Below are 23,509 nucleotides of genomic sequence, written 5' to 3'. Positions count from 1 at the left end.
TAAATTTCCTTTCATTTTAGCCAGTTCTAAGCCCTGAATGGCCCATAACTTGGCCTAATTCACCCCAACATGTTTCTTTTTAATTTTTGAACACCATCTTGCCTGCCTTCTAGGGCCCCCACCTCCCACCCTTCTGGAGCTTGCCTGATACAGACAACCTCAGTTTAAAAACTATCTAAAATGGCGGGAAACTTAGCTGGTGACTACTTCTTCACTGGATGATCAGGAAGGTAAGAAATTGTTGCAAAATGTGTGAAAATTTGGTATGCGTAGCTACCACCATTGGCCAGCAGGTATACGTAGCCACTCTGAATATTTAAAACTGACATTTCTCAATACTTTTAAATGGGCGATAAGACCGGTTTCTCAGAGACAGTCACATATTTCATTTGTAATTGGTTCTGTTGATCCATCTGTCTTTGAACCTCTTCTTTCAATTGCTGTAACAAGAAAATGTGTGTATATACTGTATGTAAAATCACTGAAACTTGTCCAATAAGGTCACATCAAAGGGATGGCTAGTGGCAGTACTAGGTGGGTTGCTCTACACAAAAAAATGATGTTCTGGTTGGCTGGTTATACAGGTGACCTTATTACACAATGAGCAGGTCTTACTACATATCATACACAAGTTATTACCTGTATTCTTCGTGGGATAGCTTGTGGTTCTTGACTTTGCAGACTTTCAAAAGTGTTCAGTTCCACAAAACACTGCTCCACTTGTTCATGTACATCTGATATCTGTTTGTTTATGCTGGCAGCACGAGACTAAAAACACCCAATAAGTAATACAAAGTGTGTGTATATTTGATGTGTGTATGCATGCACATACTTGTGTATATACTGTATGTATGCATGGCATTGCAAGTGTGCACTGTACGAAAGTGTCTCAGCCACACTTTGTGCATTCGTATGTGCACTGTGCATGAATATGTTGTACATACGTACCTGGTAACCACCTGTAAGTATTTTGAGCTTCTTCTCCAACTTTGCTGCCTTCTTAGCTTCCTTAGTCATCAGTGACCTGTTATCCTAAACACATACACATCAACTGTCACCATTAATCTAGCCCTTTACTTACTTGTAGTTTCTTCTCCAAGGACTCTAGCTGATCTTTATTACTGGCCATGGAGGCTCTTGTGTACTTGTTAACACCAGGGATGAACAGTACTTGCTTGTATCACTCCTCCCATACAGTGCTATATGTGTCCAGTGAGATCTCACCATGGTTCATGCTATGTTTTACAACCTCCATTTCTGCCTCTAGTAACTGGTGTGCCTGTAGTAGGAATATAGTAACACTTCACTTAATGGTCAACACAATAAGGACACCTCATCATAATGGCCATGTTTTGGTCCTATTACGGTTGTGCTGTATATTAGGGATCACGGAAGTTAGGGTTTTTCTGGCCAAAAAAATCAGCTTCATAATACCATCCTGGTACCTTGGCAGTATTTACAGCCTTCAGACAAGTGTAACTCAATAACGACTAAGGCTACGGGCTTTATATTTTCACCACTTGGTCCCGCTTTGTCCCGGAGATGTGCCTTTTGGCATACCACAGTACATAAAATGCATGCATCACGGACTTACCTTTGTCCTCCTTTGTGTCCTACTTCTTTTTCGCTGACAGCACAAGGTGTTGATTTGCAGTAGCATAATGCATGGCTTCCTATTTGTTAATGGGAACCGTCCATATTTTCCATGGTGACTGGATTGATTGCAGAGGCACTTCCTTCTACTGTTATTCATTTGTAGCACTGTGTAATCGGCTGAACATAGCTGAAAGCGAAACATTATGACCACTTCACTTTCAAGTCAGTAATGCCTGCAGTAATTGATAGTTGGAGAGTGCGTTCAGGCAAAAACATTAACTCTGGTGCTATCCTTTTCTTTGATGCGGTATGCATGAGTTCACCAACCTACAAAAAAGTAAACAAACAAGTATAAGGAAAAATTAGGAATTTTAAGGGATCATAGATAAAAAAGGAGGTCGCCTACACCTGCTGATATACTACTGAACAATTAATCCTAATTCAAGTCATGGCCGTTGGGAAGTAGGTATTAAACGTTTACTAGTATATCTGCAGGTGTAGGCGACTTCCCTTGTTTCCCTACTTTTTCCCTATGATCCCTAATCGAATTTAAAATTCCTTATACTTGTTAACGATGCAATATAAAGGGTTCATCCATAGACAATGTATCTTTATTTACACTCAATATACAATCAAATCATTTACACTAACCAAGTACTAGCCATACAGTAGTGTTTTACCGTTTGCATATCCTCCAGTGATATCACTTCATAAGGCTTCTCATCTAGTACCTGTTTGGCCTTCTCTATAGCAGCCTTGTGTTTGGCAGTACTACCAGCTTGTGGGGTAGGGAAGTTGGCCAGTTCATAATGTAACATGTGCAGCATCTCCTTTTTGATCAGTTTCTCTGCCTACAAGTACACAATATTATGTACACTGGTACCTCATCTGTTCTAGACATGTTACAGATAGTGTTGCACCGATAATTGGTTGAATTATCGGTAACAACCGATGTTAGCTAATTCTACAAGTATCGGTATTGGTTATGAAGCGGAAATAATTTGCCGATTAACCGAAACCCACAATCAATTGTTAAATTGACGGCAATGAACAGGTGAAAGTAAAGAACGTGGTGAATGTAGCAGTAAGTGGTTTGCTGTAACTGTTTTGGCTTGTTTGTTTGCACAAGTACGGTTACAAGGCTATAATAGCCTGTGTATACTTATTGGCTGCCCACACAATAGTTGATCACTCTTCACAAAGGGTCTGTAGTCCCACTAAAAACACTGTTTGATAAGCTGGCTTAGCTGTTTTATAACTACTTGGCTTCCTTTTCCATGAAAGGAGATAGTAGCAAAACTGTATAAAACATTGTAAAAGTCGGCCGCCCACGCAATTAATTACATTAACATTACAAATGCAGTTTATACACATAAACTTTAGGTGATCTTCTGCTCCTCCTCCTCTGTTCTGAAGAATATCGGTAAATATCGGCATATCGGTTGCAGGAATAGGCAAATAATTGGTATTGGCAAATGTAAAAAAAATGCATATCCAGGCCTTAATTTAATTTTTAAGGTGTCGAGGATAAATGTCCTTACATATTCACAAATGTACAGACATAGAGTCAAATTGTACAGACATGAGCTAGAGGAGCATTGTATATGCACTGCTGGAATTGGAATAGGGAGTTTCCGTTGAAAGTTTTGAGGTTAAATACAACCACATAGCTGCAATATATCACCAGGCTGTGGTCATTACAGCTGTTGGTGATAGCAGTACACACAGGGGAGGTGGCATTGGTAAATCCTTGGTTTGGGAAATGTAGTATCTCCTAGTAACCAAGTGGCAGTTATTGTTAGCACTACAAACAAACATGTACACATCAGCTTTTATGGTACCACTATTGGTTTTGCAAGGTCATGTGTGTCTGTCCAAACCTAATTATGTGCAGACATGCTATTTGTGTGGATTTTGTGCAGATTTTGTCTGTTGTCCGCCTGATATCACATTAATTTAAGGCCTGATATCAGTGAACACTAGTTACAGAGGAGGTGGGGCATGTGTTGTACACCACAGATTTAATTGTATTTGGTAGGCTCAATAATCACAAGTACAAAACCAGCAAACCATGGGGTTCACTTGGGCTCAGTGGGTATTCAGATAGCACTTTGTGTAAGCTTCAACCCTTACACCAACAAAGAACTTTAGCAAAAATGCATGGTTACACAATATGGGCACACACGGTGACACTAAGTGGGGTAACTTAGCCTACAACTACACACTGATCAAACGGAACTTGTTGTAAGGTGATAGGAACAACCACCATCAAGTTATGGATCATTTTATAAAGATATGTAAAGGGTTTGCACATTTCTTTACCGAAAATTTATTTACACGGCAAAATGTACTTTATTATTTTGAAACAGCCTCTTGATAAGTGCAGGTAACAGCCTTTTTTTTTGCTACTTCGCCAAGAAATCTTACAAAACAATGTACATCACTTTTAAAGTGTTATCTAAATATCCACTGAGCCCCAGTGACACCCATCGTTTATTGGCTGGTCTCACACTACAAACACATACCTCATACAGTGACTTTATCTTCTGATCAGGATGAACAGCTCCTCGTAATATGGTAGTGTTGACATCATTAGGATGAGGTAATGATCTCTGTACTGCTTGAGACCGCAGTAAAAAGTCTTGCTTCTCTGTAAGGCAATAGATAAAAGGTATTACATATTACTGCAGACACTAATATTTACCTTTCTCTTGTAGTCTTCTGATGTTCTCCTCATCCAGTTCAGCAGCATCTGGAGTGATCACATCATCTTGATCAGGGTGTTCTTCTGTTAGTAGCTCCTGTGGTGTAGACAAGCAGTGTATTGGGGACAAGAAAACTGGGAAAACTTTAGCTGCATATTGTACCAGTATGGCTGAGTTAAAAATAATGAGATTACAGGTGAAGAGCTATCAGTCAGATTGATATCAATAAAACATGTCAATGACATTATTACCAGTGAGACCACTACAACTGCCCAGTACAACCTGTGATACCAATGAAACTATCAGTGAGACATGATCATTAGCCAGACCCATCACCACTGGTCATGCAGCTGAGCAAGAAGCCAAATGTTTTGCAAGAATAAACCCAGCTATGTGATTGTTTTAAGGCTTGTACCACCTTATGCCAAAGAATTAGCTCCAAAAGTCATCCCAAATCCAATTACTAATATGCACAGCCAATACAAGATGGCAATCATGTAGCAACTATGGTTCACACATATAGCAGGGTGTATTACTGCTTCCAATTTTAAAGTGACTGCAGTTACAAATAGTTGTATGTTTTTATTTGCCACCTTTGGTATCCTGAGAACCACAAGTTGTCTACTACAGCTACAAGGTACTGTATAAAACTTCATTGTTAGGTAGCCTCACTTTAAGAGGCAGAGGACAGAGGCACACAGGTATAGGGCTCATAACCAAGAATTGCAGTTAGGCAATTACCACCCTCAGGAGAGGTGGACAGATCCTGGAATGAGAACAGTGCCGTTCTCCACATTGCCACCACACCCATGTATGCAATAGTTGTGGAGGAAATCACCAGCAACAGTGTGCCCCTCGTAAAGAAAAAAATCACGTGACAAATGATTTAGGGCAACCAATTTCATAATTTCTGTTAATAAAATTGTGAATAATTGGTAATTGGAGAATGTCTGTTGGGTATCAGGGGTCAGCATCATAGCACACATCACAATAGTGTAGGGTAAATAAAAGGAAATTGAGTAGGACGAATTGCAAGGGCTGGCACTCCGGTAAGAAGGACAAGGGGCCATTTGACAATAAAGTTTGCACACATAACAGTATAGGCAATGAAAACAGCTAATGATCATTGCTACAGATGACATCAGAGACTTGTGTTAACTAGATGTTTGTCAACCACAAGAACACAGGATGGTATCCACATGGATGACAGGCGTTATAACCGAGAAATGTGGGAGCAAGCACTCACGCGTCATGCGGACCACCAGTTCAGGGACTATATTTGAGAGGGATTCAGATTGGGTTCAACTATAAGAATGACTGTAAGCCATGCAGCTAGTAAGAACATGAGGCCAGCAATACAGGCAAGGTCATTGGTCCACCCCATCGGGCTCAATCCGGTTCAGGGTGAATCCTAAGGGAACACCAGGTAAATGGCGATTCATAGTAGATTTGTCCTTCCCTTGATGGAGTAGACTCTGAAATATGCTCCTCCAGTATGTCAAGGTTGACAATGTAGCCTGAAAAGTAGCAAGGCAAGGTCATAATGCAAAGATCAAAATGTCCAACATACTTACAGAAATGTCCCTATCCATCCACAAGACTGGTAGCTTTTGGGAATGCTATTAAGGTTTCATTGACATGACAACGCCTCTTTGGACTTTGTTTGGCACCAAGATTTTCACCACCCTTGCTGATGCAGTGGTGTGGGTGCTAATTAAGACAGCAAGGAGTAAAATTTGTGATTCATCACTTAGATAATTTTCTTCTAGTGGGCAGTACTGAGTACTCAGCCTGTGGAGCTCACCTTTGATGAACTAGATTTACAGATAGCCATGAATATGTTGGAGGGTCCAACATCCTGTCTGACATTTGTGGGATTTGAATTGGACTCAATAGCAATGGAAGTACAATGAACTTAATCCCAGACTGAAATGCAAAGAGTCATGCTATGGAATCCTTAGTGGGAAAGCTAGCTTATGCATGTAAAGTGGTGAGATCAGGAAAGACGTTCTTACGACACTTGTATCAGAAACTAGCTGTGTACTGACATATTCACTTTAATGTACCAGTGCAATTAGATCTAATGTGGTGGGCAATGTACATACAGTCTTGGAATGGAGTGCCAATGCTGAGGGAATACGAGCCATAGCAGGTCAATTGCAAGATCTAGATGGATGCATCGGTAACCAGGCAGTATGGAGCAAACATTGGCTACAGGGTAGGTGGTCAAGTATTTACAGTGACTCCCCTTGCGAGCGAGAGGAAAGTGTTTTGGGAGGAAAAGCAAAATCTACTGAAAGAACATATAAAGTCAGGGAGTAAGTGATATCTAGATTTTTGCTGTAAGTTTGGTTTTAAGTCTCTTCCTAATGGTGGAATCCAATTTGGCAGATTTCGTGGTGCTTCTTTACGAGGGGCTATCGGCAGGAACTGTCAACAACTACCTGTCAGCAGCACGATACACCCTTGGGTTTTGAGGACTATAAAATTGCTGGAATATCGCAACTAGAGTTTGTCATTAAAGACTTAAAAAACAAAAGAGCAACCGGACAGAGTCGGGCAAGACTACCAATAATCCCAGAGAATTCACATGTATTGAAAAGGGTCTGTTATGCTAAGGGAAGCAGTGTGTGTGTGTGTGTGTGTGTGTGTGTGTGTGTGTGTTTTCAGTTTCCTCTGCTCAGGCAAAACAGTAGTCCCAGTGAATTGTAAATATAATGCAGAAGTTCATTTATCATCTGGTGATGTGAGGGTTGACAACACAATGGACTCACAGTGAGGATTAAGGCTTCAAAGACTGGCTCTTTCAGGAAAGGGGTGACAGTGCTTTTGGGCACGACACCTATGCCCTGTATGGCAATCCTGGCATACATGGTGAAGAGAGGCCCCCCCACAAGGGGCCATTTACTTTCGGTTTGCAAAGGACAGTTTGCTTACCTGGGAGTGCTTAGTGGCTGCAATATGGAAAATGGGGATGGACTCTCAGAGGTATATGGAATATAGTTTCCAGATAGGGACAGCAACAACAGCAGCTTGATGCTCCCTGATCAAAACACTTGGGAGATGGGAGAGTGCAGCATACACATTGTACGTCAAGATTTAACAAGTTGATGTTGTGCTATTTCTATAAACCAGGTGCCATGCAGCCAGCTAACTCATCTGGAATTAACCAACTATGTATTATTTATTACGTTGTGCAATAATGCATAATTAATTTACTGTAATTCTCGGATTTCATAATTCATGAAAATTTTGTAATTTTTCAATTGCGTTGCTATGCACTGCTAAGGAAGCACTTGTTAAATAAACCTCTTTTAACAACATATTACGCACAGAAGTATCTTCTAAACTGTTTTATAGTTTGACTATTGTGCTTTTTCCCCCACAAATTCTCTTGACAAAGCCTCGAAGCTGTTCTTCATTTGCGTATGTTTGGGATACGCCCCCTTTCCAACTGAAGGGATAGGCTATTCTTGATAGTCTATGAGGCCTGCACTGTTATTTCTCAATTGTTAAATGCCTGTAAAAACCGAAGGGAAGGTAATTCACGAAGTCTGAGGAGAGTTGCCATACCCTTATTTCAGACTGCCGAAAAGAAACCACAAAGTTTACCAGTATGTAAGTTAATACAGACTTCATTTTGCTTTTACTTCTTACATGTAAACACTGCTTTTAACTGATTTTGCTCACAACAATTAACTGTGTGATACATGAACAAACGTGACCGTCTCAGCTAAAACCCACCTAGTTTGCACCACAACTTCCCTTTCTCAGCATTGTTTCTAGTGTCCAAGGAATGTATCACCATACCTATAGTTTCAGCCTATTGTGGTACATAGCTTTGGAATCATACATGTGCAAGTGACTACAGGACTACAAGGTTGATTTTCCAATCCATGGTGACATTTTAAGCCAATTCCAATGCTATAGATTAATACAAATGGAAGTTATGATTGCAAATGTAAGAGCCTGTAGTTTATTCAAGAATAGTTGCTCTACAAATCGATTTCCTTGCTCTTCCTAACAAGTATACAGAAAATTTTGGAATTTTCAACTACAGTAGGGACCATAGCACATCGATAAAAAGCACTGAAACAAGTTGGAGTAGTTCACGATATTAAATCACAGTAAAACAATAAGAAGTGTTATATCCCTACTGTGCTCATGTTACTGTGATTTAATATCATGCACTACTCCAACTTGTTTCAGTGCTTTTTATCAATGTGCTATGGTCCCTACTCTAGTTGAAAATTCCAATTTTTGCGTATACTTGTTTGTTAACTTTTTTTTGTAAATAATTATGACTCGGTGGTGAACCCACGTATACTGCATCTGAAATGGCACAGCGTGCCTCAATTATCGTCTGAAAAGTGAAGTGTCCATTACACTTCATTGTCAGCTTTGTTCTACCTGTCACGCAGCATTTTGAATCAAGAACTGTTCGAAAAGCACCTCTGCTATCAAAATAGCTACTATGACAAATACGGACAATTTCCGTTATGAAGGGAAGCCATCACGTGCTATCACCAAATCAACACTTTTCGCTATCAGCAAAGATGAATGAGACACAAATGAGGACACTGGTAAGTCCATGAAGAATGCATTGTACGTACTGCGGTATGCCAAAAGGCACCTGTCGGGCTGAAGCGACGTGGAAGAGTGAAAAAATCAAGCTCGTAGCCTTAGCCGTTATCGAGTTACGCTTGTGTGAAGGCATCAGTCAATCAGTCACTAGAAAATTCCATTAAATAAATTATTTTTAAAATTCTGTAGCAACTTGTTGAAAGTGTTTCGGGTTGATCTGAAAGCTTGTTTGGGCTCAGTTTTACCTAACCAGTACTGCCTCATCGTCATCAGGGAAAATAGAAATAGAGGCTGTTTTTTGGGTGATAATATTTTGTTGACCATGCCTACTCCTTTGTGGTCCCTACTATACAGTTACTATTGTACTGTATGATGTCTAGTGTTAGGTATGAAGGCAGTATTGTGACGACAATCTTGTTTATGTCTATCATATTGTAAACAAACACATGTGACATGTGTACTGTTGGAGCTACAATAACGATTTTTAAACTATCCATGAGCAGGCTAATAATACCGTATACTGTATAGTTTTAATCGGTTTGAGTCTTCCCTCTCTGAGTAATGGCTCAAGTTACATACTTTTTCCTTTGTAGCATGCATAATTTCACTAAGTTTAAATTACCAAAGCACATGCTTGTGTGAAATAAGCGGTTTTTTGCTGAGACGGTCACAAACGTTATGCTTACCCTCAGCCTGAGGTGTTCTGTAGAGAGTTCCAATAACAACATTAGGGGTTTGAACTGCCTGCCTCTTTGGCATGGCTCCTTCAAAACTCATTTCATGTAGTGGTGTGTTCTCTTCTCCCTTCAATGATGTTGCAACATTTTGTAGTGCAAGTAAATTTTGTGCTTCGTACAAAATGCACATATGGAATTACCATTTAAAAACAATGCATACCTGTAATATAACATCTTGAGCTGCTGGTGTTCTGGGGGTCCTGGCTGGAGTGATTTGTGGAGTGACTGAGTAGCTAGCTAGTAGATCTTGTGTAGCCATCTCACTGTCTCTTGTGTCTTCAGCTAGTAGTCTAGACTTCTCACTAGTCATGCCCAACTTGACCACCTCTTCTAGCTCTGAATCTGATATCTATGATGCTGGGAGAACTAGCTTGCTATGCTTCTTAGCATCCAGGTTATGTGCCCTACAAACATTACAAGACTTCTTAATCATTACAAGAACTAGGGTTTTTAACCTCAATTAGAAAGTAATGAAAAGTAGTGAAACAAGGGAGGCTGCCCATACACCTAAGATATACTAGTGGACATTAAATCCCTAAATGTCCACTAGCGTTTCTTCAGGTAGGTGTAGACAGCCTCCCTAGTATCACTACTTTTTATTTCTTTGATCCCTAATCAAACCTCACTCGCCCCAACTACCAATTACTGAAATAGCGAAGTGGCCTTACATTTTGTTTTCAACTATGTTCAGCCTGTTACACAGTGAAGGAAGAACACTACGAGAAGGACCTCTGCAATCAATCCAGTCACAACAACAATCTCGGACAACACCAATCTCGGACAACACCTGATACAAACATAGGGAAGCCATCATGTGGCACTATTACAAATTGACACCTTGCACTGTAAGCAAAGATAAAAGGGACACAAAAGAGGACAAAAGTAAGTCCATGAAGCATGCATTGTATGTACTGTGGTATGCCAAAAGGCACCTGTCAAGCTGAAGTGACATCAAATGGTGGGACACCATGAAGGTGTTGTGAGACTGATTCTAGTTTAGTGAGAAAGCCCAAACCTCCATAATCTAATATACACAAGTACACAAAAAAAATAGGAATTTTCAACTAGAGTAGGGACCATAGCACATCGATAAAAAGTACGGAAACAAGTTGGAGCAGTCCATGATATTAAATCACTGTAAAACAATAAGAAGCGTTATATCCCTACTGTGCTCAAGATACCATAACGGAAATGCACAGTAGGGATATAACACTTCTTATTGTTTTAGTGATTTAATATCATGGACTGCTCCAACTTGTTTCAGTACTTTTTATCGATGTGCTATGGTCCCTACTCTAGTTAAAAATTCCAAATTTTTTCGTGTACTTGCTTGTGAACTTTTTTTGTAAATAATTTTATTATGACTGGTGAACCCATGCATACCGCATCTGAAAAGGCACCGCGCGCCCCAGCTATATCAATTATCGTGTGAAAAGTGAAGTATCCATTACGCTTCGTTGTCAGCTATGTTCAACCCGTTACACAGCATTTCGAATTAAGAACTTTTCGAAAAGTACCTCCACAATCCACGCATACCAAAAGAAAGAAATCGTGCCGTGCCCCCCCAATCATATTAATTATTGTCTGAAAAGTGAAGTATCCATTACGCTTCACTGTCGGCTATGTTCAATCCATTACACGGCAGTACGAATCAAGAACTGTTTGAAAACCACCTCTGCATATCAAAATAGCCATGATGAAAAATACGGACGATTTCCGTTTCGAAGGGAAGCCATCATGTGCTTGCGCCAACTCGACACCTTTCCCTGTCAGCAAAGATGAATGGGACACAAAGGAGGACACTGGTAAGTCCATGAAGAATGCATTGTACATACTGCGGTATGCCAAAAGGCACCTGTCGAGCTGAAGCGACGTTGAACAGTGAAAAGATCAAGCCCGTAGCCTTAGCTGTTATCGAGTTACGCTTGTCTGAAGGCATCAGTCAGTCAGTCAGTCAGTCAGTCAGTCAGTCAGTCAATCAGTCAGTCAGTCAGTAGAAAATTCCGTTGAATAAAAAAATATTAAAATTCCGTAGCAACTTGTTGAAAGCGTTTCGGGTCGATCTGAAAGCTTGTTTGGGCTTAGTTTTACCTCACCAATACTGCCTCATTGTCGTAAGGGAAAATTGAGGCTGATTTTTGGGTGATATTATTCCGTGGGCCACGCCTACTCCTTTGTGGTCCCTACTATACAGTTACTATCGTACTGTATGATACAGTACTATTCAAGGTTTGGAAATATTTCACAAAGGATGTAGTATATAAAACATTTTTGTCTTTTACTGGTGACCTACTGTATACCTTTTCTTCTCCACACTGGTTATGTGGCTAACAGTCACAGGAGCAGGTATGATGTCATTTCACATGCATCAGGCAATGTGCATACTCCCTAGACAGAGTAAAAGAGAAAGCAACTATCATACTTCCTTTAACAATGTTCTCAGGTTAACTACTACAGAAACAGCCTATAGAAAAGCCTTTACATTTCAACAGAGTATCAGACTATCAGTCACTATTACAAACAAACACAAAGTAATGGTTTACAGAGAGGTTTGAACACAGTGGAATTAATTTTGTCATAGTCCAATCTATTTTTTTAATAAAAAAGGCTATTTTATTGAGAAAATCACTCAAGAATTAAGCACAATCAAAGTAGTGTTCTCTCAAGAAATCAAGGAAACTTTCTGACAACCATTAAAAGTCATTTAAGTCAAAGCTGTTGCTGAATGCAGGACTCAAGAGATTCATTAATTACAGACATTGGTAGAACAGGGTACTCAAAAATATAGCAAAATCCATCAGTGCTAATCTCAAAGAAATGCACATGTTCCTCTACCTGTGAACCGGGGACTCCAGAAAACAGTCAATGCATTCAGACACTGACTCAAGAATTCAACGCAATTTACTATCCCACAATCTGAACACAAACCAGAGGACTCAAATTTGAGACCTTAGTTGAACTAGAGGACTCAAATTTGAGACCTTAGTTGAACCAGAGGACTCAAATTTGAGACCTTAGTTGAACCAGAGGACTCAAATTTGAGACCTTAGTTGAACCAGAGGACTCAAATTTGAGACCTTAGTTGAACCAGGACTCAAATTGGACACTCCAGTTGAACCAGAGGACTCACATTTGAGACCCTCAGTTAAACAGAGGACTCAAATTTGAGACCCTAAATAGCATACAATAAAACACACGATTGACACCAAAAAGAAATTGTATGCTAGTTATCAAGTTGATTAAGTCAGTTAACTTGCAACAAGTGTTAGCTTCCCAAAGACAGAAGCACAACATTCATCATTTTCTAAGATAGCAACAGTATTGCGCTCCATCTTAAGTGCAGTGACCGCCATGACACCTACATAATAAGATTCCTTTGTATACAACCAATGAAGGTTTAGATTACGTGTACAGTGGACCCTCTTAAAGGACACCCCTGAATTGAGGACAGCCTCTATACTTTATAAACCCCTGAAGTAAGGACACAACTTTACAAAGAACAACAATAAATTCTAATAATGTCCATCTTAGAGAGGCTCCACTGTATTAACAACAAATGCATATGATATAGCTGTATGAGTACATACATACCTGCTGGATCACATGACATATCTAATACAGTTCCAGTAGGAGGACAAAAATGTTCCAATAGATATTCGCACAGTCCTGAATGGTCCCCACAGTAAAAATTCTTCTTGCTTTCACCTTCCTTGAACATGAACTGATTAGCCCTGGCAGTATCATCAACAGATTGAAATCCCAGCATAGCCACTGACACACACTTGTCAAGCTCAAGTGAATTACCTTGAAAAGAGTATACACCATAAGTTGACAATTGACAAGCAAAATGGTAACTGATATAAGCTAATTCAATACACACAAATTCTCTCTAAATTTTCAAAGTAACCTGATCTGCTGGTAGACTCTTCAGCAAAGAAAAGGGTTTCCACAAATGAAAATATGCCTCCCCAGACAGCCTTTATCATTGGAAATGCCTCTGGCTCGCAGATACCCAATACAATATACGTATAGAGCCCTGCCACTGTGTTTATCTCTTTGGCAGTATAAGAGATGCTTTCAATTTCTTCACTGCTGGATCCCTTTAAAGATAAAAGGTTACAAGGTAGGTAACTAAAGAAACAACCACTTACTGGTTTAATGGGTATAATAATCATGTCTGCTCCTTGAAATCCTACAAAGCTGTTGGTTATCACAGCACCACAAAGCTCAGAAGGCTTCTCCTTAATAGTGAATCCAACCACCTTGCCATGCTGTACAAAAGCCTGGTGGTTTACACCACTGCCAGCAGTATCTTTGGATAATTTGGCTCGTTTACAGAAGTCAACGAATGAAGAAGGAATCCCCTTGCTAAGGTCCAACAAAGTAAATTTCCTTAGCTCCACCTCACATGCAAAAAGAGGAAATTTAGCTACAGCATCATCCCAGCTTGTCGAGTTGGTCAGCTTAACAAAGTTTTTCTTCAGTGTGGCCAGTTGTTTGAATGAGTTTGCTTCTTTCTTTAGTTCTGCCAAAGAAATCTCTTTGTTCTTACACCGAGTGAGAAGTAGTGTCTGTTCAGCATTTTCCAGGCATCTAATAGGAGCTAAGTACTGTTGCTTAAATTCGGGTTTGGCCAATCCAGCTGTCTTTAATTTCTGATCCTTTAATTTTCCCTTTTCAAAAGCATTCATTACTTCCGTAGCCAAAGTCCAAACATCCTTAGACAATGATGCCTGGTGAAGGATGGCGTCACGGTGTGTAGCTGAAATGTCCTATACAATAGATCATATTCAAGAATAGCTTTTGATAAGACAGTTTACTTACATCAGGTATAATTGCCTTTTTACACGATTCTTTCCATTCAACAGTCGGCACTGGTGTCTCACCGCTACTCTCTTGTCATGACAGTCTGTATAATCTGGCTCGACACGCATTCAATACTAACAATAGGCAGACTTGCATGCAAACAAACAGTTTAAGCAACTAACTTCACTTAACCAGGCAAGTTTAAATTAAAACACAAGAATGACATACGTACATGCATGCACATAGTACTCTACATAAGAACACAAAACATATGTACATACCAAATCCCTGTGTGTAATTTTGTGGATATAGTGAGAGTTTGCATTGTGACGTTGAGCCAGCCTTAACGCTTGCTCATCGGATAAATCAATGTATACTTCAGCTAAAGCCTCACTGAAGAACGGATTTTCAGGGTAATCCTTCATTAGGTCATACTTGGCCAGGAAGCTGTGCATACCACCAAGTACTTCATACTTGTAAACATTGACGTGTTTTTCATTAAAAGCTGAGAAGGACACATCTTTACATAACACAGCCATCGGGGTAGCTCCTGGAGCTGAGGGGTCGGAGAGCATCTTGGTTTTCAAATTTTTGACAAAAACTTTGTCAGTCTCTCTGAGTAATCGTGAGTCCCGTGGAGGTTCAACAAGCTGAGATACGGGAATCCTAAACAGACCTGGATGAGTAATACATAGCACCATAAACAGAATTAAAAGGCCAACATATTTACATACATTATAGAGTGTATAACAAACATCCTGCTTCATGTTGCACAAGGTTGATTGCATATATGATAGATTATCGACAGAGGCCTTGAAAAGTGACATATACAATAACAAGATTTGTGACCCGATTAGCGAAAAGGTACCGAATCTGCACATTTGAACTTTCTGGTGAGATTTTTTTGAGGTGTAATAATATTACAAGTGGTAGAATAGGGGAGGTGGGTGAGCTACTTATAGGAGCAATAAATGGAGGGAAAAGACGAGTAAAGGTCACTGGCACAAATTGAGTCCAGTGGGAGCTCTTCACACACCTTCAAATGAGCTTAGCAAGCTTCAAGCCAACTCTTCTTGGTTCTTCCCACCTTTAACACAGTCCCCAGCTACGACGGTGCTGTCCCAGGGTGCCAGAGCACAGCCCTTGATTTGTACAGTGCCCAGAAACACGGCTCAAGAAAGCAGACTGGGTAGGGTAGAAATGGTGTGGAAATCGAAATCAATAGCCTAAGAGTACACCTATTGATTGGCAGTGAAAAGTTGAATCGATTTTGATTTTTGTGTAGATTCGGTACCTTTTTATAAATCTGGTCACATTTAATGATCTACATTCTTAGCTCTTGAAAATAAGTAGTCCCTTTGGAATGCACCTTAAAATAGTATAACAAGGTACCTTTCTTGTGCCTTTCAATATCTTCATCGATGATGTCCGTGATGTGTTTGCACCTCTTCGATGGTGATTGCAATGTCACTTGCTGACTTCTTTTCCGGATAGTTGGGGTTCTCGGAGATGCACTAGAAGTTGATGTACCAGGCTGTTCACTTCTTTCGGTGATAACGGGGGTGGTCAAAGTGGCATCCATAACTTCTCCAACTAATCCATTGACTTCATGAATGAAATCATCAAAGGGCATAATCTCTGCAATGAGGGAAGTATTCCACTGGTGATAATTCAATGCCAAGACAATGCGGCCATTGACACATTTGAACTAAAAGTGGGAAAATGAAGTGTACATAATACAAAGGTAAACAAACAACAACTTTATACCTCAATAGAGTTTTCCGAATACTTTCCAGGAGCTGCAGCCATTGCCTGAAACAATAAGTTACTTTAATCCACCAATAAACACGAGTTAATATTTTATTAATGTGCACCAAGACTATATTTCAGCTTCAGACAAAATAAAGTATTGAATACATGGCATTACACGAAAATGTCATAACTACGTGGCTAGTTACGTACCTGAATAATCTTCCCAAGTGGTCGCGCTGCATTTGGTTTTTTAATCAAACCATCGACGTTCTTGATCACCACAGACGTTTCCCCATCTTTCTTGAGGAACCAACGTTTCGGACGAGTCATGGCGATTGCGAAGCAAGTCTAGCCGAGTCCAGTGGAGTTCATTCTGAAATATCACGTGATCATGAAATTTCACATGATCACAAACGAACTTGACCTGAAACACGTGTTGAAATGGCCGACTGCGGATCACCGCGAAGAAAACGTTGTCGCGAAGATGCGCTTGGCGATGAAGAAGAATTAGATGGATATTCCAGCGGACAGGATGGGATATTTCCTAGCGAAGATGAAACTGTTAGTGAGTACGCCTGCGAAGGAGAATACCTTTTCCCATCTGAAGATATGCGAGGCTCCTTCGATCTGTGTGCCAACCCTCTAACGATGATAACAGAACATTCAGCGATTGCTCGCTTAGTGATGAGAGTTGTGGGGAGGATAATGTAGACGAGGAATTGGCAAAGATAGGAAAACTGTTGGTATCCGCGTGCTGTGACAACTGCTGTCTTCGTCACCTGACAGTACAGAATGTCATGTCATATAAAAGTGAGTATGACCAATGCAAAAGGAGCACTGACCGAAAGAAGTGGCTATTCAACAAGCTCCGTGAGAATAGCTCTGAAAGCACCAAGGGGGCGATTGCAACCAAATTCTTTGTTGCTGGAAGGGAAGTTTGCCAAAGAGCTTGGTGCAAACTCTTTTCTGTTTCCCATCGTAAAATACAACGGATGCAAAGTCAGATTTTATTTCATGACAGGACTACGGCTTTAGAGCACGGAAACTCCGGCAAAAAGAGACAGAACACAAAGACTGAAGCAGCTGTGGCGTGGATGGACAGGTACTTTAATGTGATCGGTGACCGGATGCCAGATAAGAATCAGATACACCTCCCTTGCTGGGAAACACAGAAAGACATTTAATTATCACAGATACTGCAGTGACATGGAGTCCAGAGGAAGTTTACGGGAAGGTGTGCTTGGGATCAGCATGTTTTACAAAGTTTGGAATGACAAGTTTTCTAATGTGGTGATACCAGAAGTGAGTGTTTGTATGTATATGCATTGGTGGACACATAATATCTGAAGTGCTAGGTTCTTGTATCTTCTTTTTGTCCCTGCATAATTGAGTTATGTTTTGTGTCTTCATGTAGCAAAATAGATTTGCCAAATGCGACATATGTGTGAAGATCAAGTTGGAGCGCAAAAATTGTTTAGACAAGTCTAAGCAAGCACAACTTAAGGAGATGCTGAAACAACACACTGACCGAGTGGAGTAAGTTATATTTTGTTAGTGTATGTGCATCGTCATACACCCTTCTGTTTTGTTTTTAATTGTAGTGAGAATGTTTTGCCCTGTGTGATGCCATCAGATAATCAGTGTTCTTGTGTGGCCACTACAAAAGGAATCTTCTCTTGTGGTTGCAACAAAAGTCTCATTAATCAAATTCCAATAATTCAATCAACTTTTAATATTAAATCCAAAATTGCACAAGGTACATTCGGTCGTGTTTTTCTAGCTTCCTTGCGAGAATGTCCAAGCACCCTGTATGCATTGAAGTATATCCTTCCTACATGTGCCCCTCAAAGAATAGAAAAAGAAATCAAGTGCCTTTTACTTTTAAATGATTGCAATAATGTTGTTTCACTAGAAACTTTTGTGCGCTATAACAGTCACGTTGCTTTAGTAAAGCCATTCTTTGAACACGATTCTTTCAGAAATTATGTTTCCACCCTCACTCTAAATGAAATTCAAGATTATATGAAGGCCTTGTTTACAGCTTTGGTTGCGGTGCATGAACTAGGAATCATACATCGTGACATAAAACCAAGTAACTGCCTATATAACTGCAAGAAGAGGAAATTTAGATTGATAGACTTTGGACTTGCTCAGATTGATGCTAAGATGACTCTTTCAGTAAGACATAATAGGTGTGAACATCACACAAATGAAATCTGCCGCACATGTTGTCAACGTCCACCCCAAGTATCAGCAAGAAGTGGCACACCAGGCTTCAGGGCACCTGAAGTTCTGTTGAAGTATCCTCAGCAAACAACTGCTATAGACATTTGGTCTGCTGGAGTAATTTTTCTTTGTCTTTTGAGCTGTAAATATCCATTTTTTAAGGCTCCCAGTGACCTCATAGCTATGATGGAAATTACTACTCTGTTTGGCTCAGAAAAAAGTACGAGTGTTGCCAAGTGTTTGCACAAAGAATTCACATGTTCACCAACTATCTATCCACAAAATCTATCACACCTTTGTGAAACTTTAAGACAGAGTCGATCAGCTTTGCTCAAAGATACAAATGCTGGTACACAGTGTAAGGTAGAAAATGTTCCTGATAGACTGAATGCAGTTCAGTTTGCTACAGACCATTCTCAGCTACTTGAATTTGCAGAACAGTTTCCTCCATCAATATTCGAAGGATCATACAAACATACTCCTGACTTTGCTCCTGCTGTAGCCTATGATTTGTTAGAAAAGTGTCTGGACTTGAATCCATTTACACGAATCACAGCTAGCCATGCTTTGCAACATCCTTTTTTGAATCCATAGCGGTATACATCAAATTGTTATAATTTCCACTTGAACTGAGTATTTACAGTACATTGATGAACGTGCATAAGCATATATATTATGTTGATAGAATATGTGTGTGTAAATATATATTATACCTTCTTTCACAATCAGCCCAATTGTCATCATTTTTGCGTGTATCCATTCACCTGGACTACTGGACTCAGACTATTTTTGCTCACTATTGATGAAGGCAACAAGAATTACTCATGCTTGTCCTAACAAGTATTTATCATTTGTTTATACACAAAATCTCAGAACATAATCAGAATTCCAGTTCACACGACTGCTTTTGTTCTCCATAGTGCCATTGCCATATATGCACTTACTTAGTGTTTGTTCCTAGAAATTTCTCAACAACAATAATTTAGCTGTCCACCACTAGCTGTCTTGGGTACCTTGTTGCAATATACACGTACATACGTGGGTCAAAAAGGGATACTTCCTGCTAAGTATTCAGCAATTATTTCATTTGCGGCTTTAATTCTTTTATACACTGTACCTAAGTTGTTGTATTTTGTCCTCAAGCTATACTACATATCCTGGTGAAATCTGCACTGTACACTGGTATAGCATGAATTCACTATATATATATATATATGGTGGGTTTTCTTATTGACATGGAAATTATTTTTACCCTACAGCCCTTTGTTGCTAACTTGCATGTGCCCCTTGGCAAATGATCAATATGTTCAGTTAATTTAAATAAAAGAAAATCACTCGATGAGACACAAATCTTTGGTAGCCATCAGCAAATTTACTTGGAAAAATATTTGGACTAAGAATATTTGAGTCCAGTCCAGTGTTCCAGTCCAGTCCAGTGAATGGATTTTTACAATACGTCCAGGCACAATATGTGCATTTTTACATGTACTGTACATGTTTCTGAGGTTTAACAAACTTCTATTATAGTGTATGCCATTGAAGGGTGAAAACTTGCACTGTTTTATGGGTTAAATTGTACCAAGAGTTCATAATTTAGAAAAGGAAGAGATTGTCCAACTCTAGTATACCCTGTACAAGTACACTGTGTCAAGTTCACTTTTGATCAAATTTATCCTCTACTGATGATAGAGAACTGTTGGTTGGTGATGATTGGTGTTGATAAGGTCAAGCCTTTGGCGCTTATAAGCTCCTGATTGTACATATTGGAGTTTAGGTGTGTACCTTAAGTGATGTTTCCTTTCTTCATGTGCAGATGTGAACGTAAGAAGTACCACTCCCACCGAGAGAAGTCACGTTCATCGCCCGACAAGTACCTGACAATCATAGTGGATGGGATGGACCAATCGAAAACCAACCTCCCAAACACTAAATTGATTTCAAAGTCTACATCTTCGCTTTGGCGTCTTCGGACCCATGTCACTGGAGTGATTCTGCACACTAAAGCTCCAGCGGGGAAGTTGGTGTATAGCTATATTGATCTCATTCAGTACCCCCATGATAGCAACATGACAATAACAGTCATCATGAATTCCTTGATAAATTTTCTAACAACTAATGCTTTACCCAAGGTGTTTTACATCCAAATGGACAATACGTGCAGAGAAAACAAGAATAAGTATGTCTTGACATTTTGTGCTATTCTTGTTCAGTTGGAGATCTTTCGCAAGGTATTTACTTCTCACTGGTATGGACCTAAATTGATTATAATGTGCTACACATTTTAGTTAGCTGTTGGTACATAGGATTGTACATGTGAATAATACACTGTATATCTACTGTATGTGTGTAAACAGTAACAAACATGGAAGATTCTGTTAGACCAAAATTTGTTATACATATGATTACCTGTGTTTTGATTCTTTCTAATTGTAGGTACAAGTCAACTTTTTGCCAGTGGGTCACACGCATGAGGACATTGACCAGTTGTTTTCAAAAATCTCTGATGCCATTCGGCAAAGTGGTTGTGAATCTTTGCCAGGTCTGTATTAGCAGAAGCTCAATTTTTGTACTATATACATACACATTATTATGGTTTTGATAGATCTTGTGCAGAAAATTCATGCCAGCTACAAGTCCAACCCTGAGGCTCAAATATTGGAAGGTGTGTGGGACTTCAAAGAATGGATGAAGCCTTTCCTAGGAAAAGTAGAACATCATTCAAAGTATCATGCTTTCAGGTTCACAAAGAAGTCGTCTAAGGTATACATGTTGTGCAGTTGTTGCTTCAGGTTTACATCATGTATATAACTAAATACAATTATAGGTGGAAATGCATTACAAGCAGTTTTCTTCAGATTCATGGCTTCCAGATGGTACAGGGCAGCACTTGATTACAGTATGTTTGTTGATGTTAGCCTAACCATATCCTGTTCACCCTTGTCGTTTCCGCTTCATACCTGTCCGCTTCATACCTGTCCGCTTCATACCTGTCCGCTTCATACGAGAGCGGAAAGCAAGAGCAGCCTATGGGTTTTGGACTAAGAATTTCAATTTAAAAATAGGCTAAACAAACTCGGTAATTAATGAATTACAATTTTGTAATTAATGAAATGCTAATTACGCAGTTGCATTGCAGTAGGTAGTTTAGTGGTTACTATATTAACTGTAAGCCTGGTTTTTTAGATGTAGTCAACTTGTTATATACTGCAGGGTACTCCTGATGTTACTAACGAGGGAGCTCAGGTTGTGCCTAGCTGTGAGAAGGTTGACCTTAATCGTTTTTATCAAGATCTCCCCAAGTACATGCCATATTTATCATTGTCTGCTCGTGAAAACTGGGAACATTTTAAAGAAGCTAATCCTGTGATGTTAACCAGCTCAAATTCATTGAAGTGGGAGCTACCTGTTCTTCACAGAACTGCTGTTCTCTCATCTCAGCAGCAAGAAAGCAGCGAACAAGGTGTTAGCCGTGAAACTTCATCATTGGTTGCAAAGGAAACAGCTACCCCCAAACAAGTAATTGTAATTGTAATGTCTAAACATAAGGTTTAGTAATTTATTTTTAGGCTGCTTTTGAACCATATTGTATTACTGACTGAAAGTGTTATAAAAGTATTTACATAGGTATATGTATACATGTTTTCTAGATAACAGTGAGACATACGGAGACAACCACAGACAATGCTGTCTCTTCTAGTGATGTGCCTATACCAGTTGAGACAGCTTCAGCTATAGAGTCAGGTGCCATTGTTGCATGCTACTTGCAACAATATGAGGAAGAGGAACCTCAAATTGGGAAAGTAACTACTACTCCAGGGAATAATTCTGAGGAGGTAGAGGTTGAGTGGATGGTAGGTGCCTACCATGAGCCCTGGAAATTGTGGAAGCAAAGAAGAGGAGAAACTTGGAAAGAGAGGGTGCCCATAAGTGCTATACTATTTCCAATTGTTCTTAGTGCTAGTAGTAGACTTCTAGCTGCTACAAGAGAGAAATTGAAGTTGGCTTACCAACAATTACGTAGTGACAATTAAGCTATGCACTTTTCACTGTTTTTGTTTCATGCTGTCTGTACCTAGTTGTTAGACTACTGTATGTAGTTCGCTGATTCTGTTTCATGCTGTCTGTACGTAGTTGTCAAAATATGCTTATTGGAACTGTACTGTTGTATTGTTTCAACTGGGGACTCAAATTTGAGTCCTTTGTTTCAACTAGGGACTCAAATTTGAGTCCTTTGTTTCAACACGGGACTCAAATTTGAGTCCTTTGTTTCAATACAGGACTCAAATTTGAGTCCCGAGTTGAAACAAAGGACTTAAATTTATAGTCCGTTCAACTTGGGACTAAAACATTTAGGTATTTTGGACAGAATAGCTCACAAGGATCTAGGTTAACTCTGAATCAATTTTACTAGGGACTCAAGAAAATACTATTTTTCTAAGCATGCACTCTCAAGAATCTGACAATATCTGCAATGGTTTTAACCAGGGTACTCAAGAATTTCAGTATAACAGTAAGCATCATTAAAAGCGATCAGTAGTTTTTGACAATTCCTTGAATACCCCTCAAGAATTTTCACAAAAAGTGTTTATGTATTTTGGTTGGACAAGCAATTTCATGCAGTTTTATGGCAATTAAATTGGACTATGACAAAATTAATTCCACTGTGTTTTTGACAAAATAGTGACAATCAAGGATGCAAAACCACCACAGAAATAAAGCAAACACAGGATAATTTACAAGTATCACAAGTCTACAGACATGCACACATTACATACTTGTTCATTTGCATTACTGCTGCAGGTAAATCAGATTCTTTCCTTTTCTTCTGCTTCAACTTGTCTTTTTGACGTTCTTTCTAAAGTGTACAGATGACAGCACAATAAACAAGTTTCTATTAGTACCCAATAACTAAGGGGTGGTCCACAATTTTCTGCTTTTTAGCGAGCATACAAAAAGAGTACTCTTTTTTCTAACCCCCCCCCCCCAGCCTAAAGCGTACTATATAAATGTTGACATATTGATGTATTGTAAAGCAGAACAAACACATGGATACTTTTTTAATATTGCAAATTCATGTATGGTATTTGTTTTGTCTTTTAGGCA

At 39.5% G+C, this 23,509-nt stretch overlaps 2 protein-coding genes across 7 annotated transcripts; one reads left to right on the top strand and one right to left on the bottom strand.

The window, feature by feature from the left end:
* Positions 1-371: 371 nt before the first annotated feature.
* LOC136259116 (cell division cycle 5-like protein) lies at positions 372-23,276 on the bottom strand. 6 transcript variants are annotated; one of them, XM_066052548.1, is made up of 10 exons: positions 23,182-23,276; positions 9,783-10,026; positions 4,301-4,397; positions 4,122-4,246; positions 2,277-2,447; positions 1,595-1,923; positions 1,082-1,279; positions 949-1,032; positions 640-768; positions 372-544 (listed from the first exon to the last, which is right to left on the bottom strand). In XM_066052548.1, exons 2-6 carry the CDS (start codon positions 9,930-9,932, stop codon positions 1,798-1,800), a joined length of 669 nt encoding a protein of 222 aa, XP_065908620.1. In that variant the 5' UTR covers positions 9,933-10,026; positions 23,182-23,276; the 3' UTR covers positions 372-544; positions 640-768; positions 949-1,032; positions 1,082-1,279; positions 1,595-1,797. The 6 variants fall into 6 exon arrangements, with proteins under 6 accessions (XP_065908620.1, XP_065908618.1, XP_065908619.1 ...); XM_066052546.1 differs by having other exon boundaries at positions 372-440; XM_066052547.1 differs by lacking the exon at positions 23,182-23,276 and adding an exon at positions 11,923-12,010 and having other exon boundaries at positions 372-440.
* LOC136259322 (cell division cycle 7-related protein kinase-like) lies at positions 17,387-19,000 on the top strand. The gene is made up of 3 exons (XM_066052816.1): positions 17,387-17,482; positions 17,595-17,716; positions 17,782-19,000. The coding sequence occupies exons 1-3, from the start codon at positions 17,387-17,389 to the stop codon at positions 18,998-19,000; spliced, it is 1,437 nt and encodes a 478-aa protein (XP_065908888.1).
* Positions 23,277-23,509: the final 233 nt, after the last annotated feature.

Source organism: Dysidea avara, chromosome 6 (assembly GCF_963678975.1).
Source record: "Dysidea avara chromosome 6, odDysAvar1.4, whole genome shotgun sequence".
Lineage (NCBI taxonomy): Eukaryota > Metazoa > Porifera > Demospongiae > Dictyoceratida > Dysideidae > Dysidea > Dysidea avara.
This window is presented reverse-complemented; position numbering and strand designations above follow the sequence as displayed.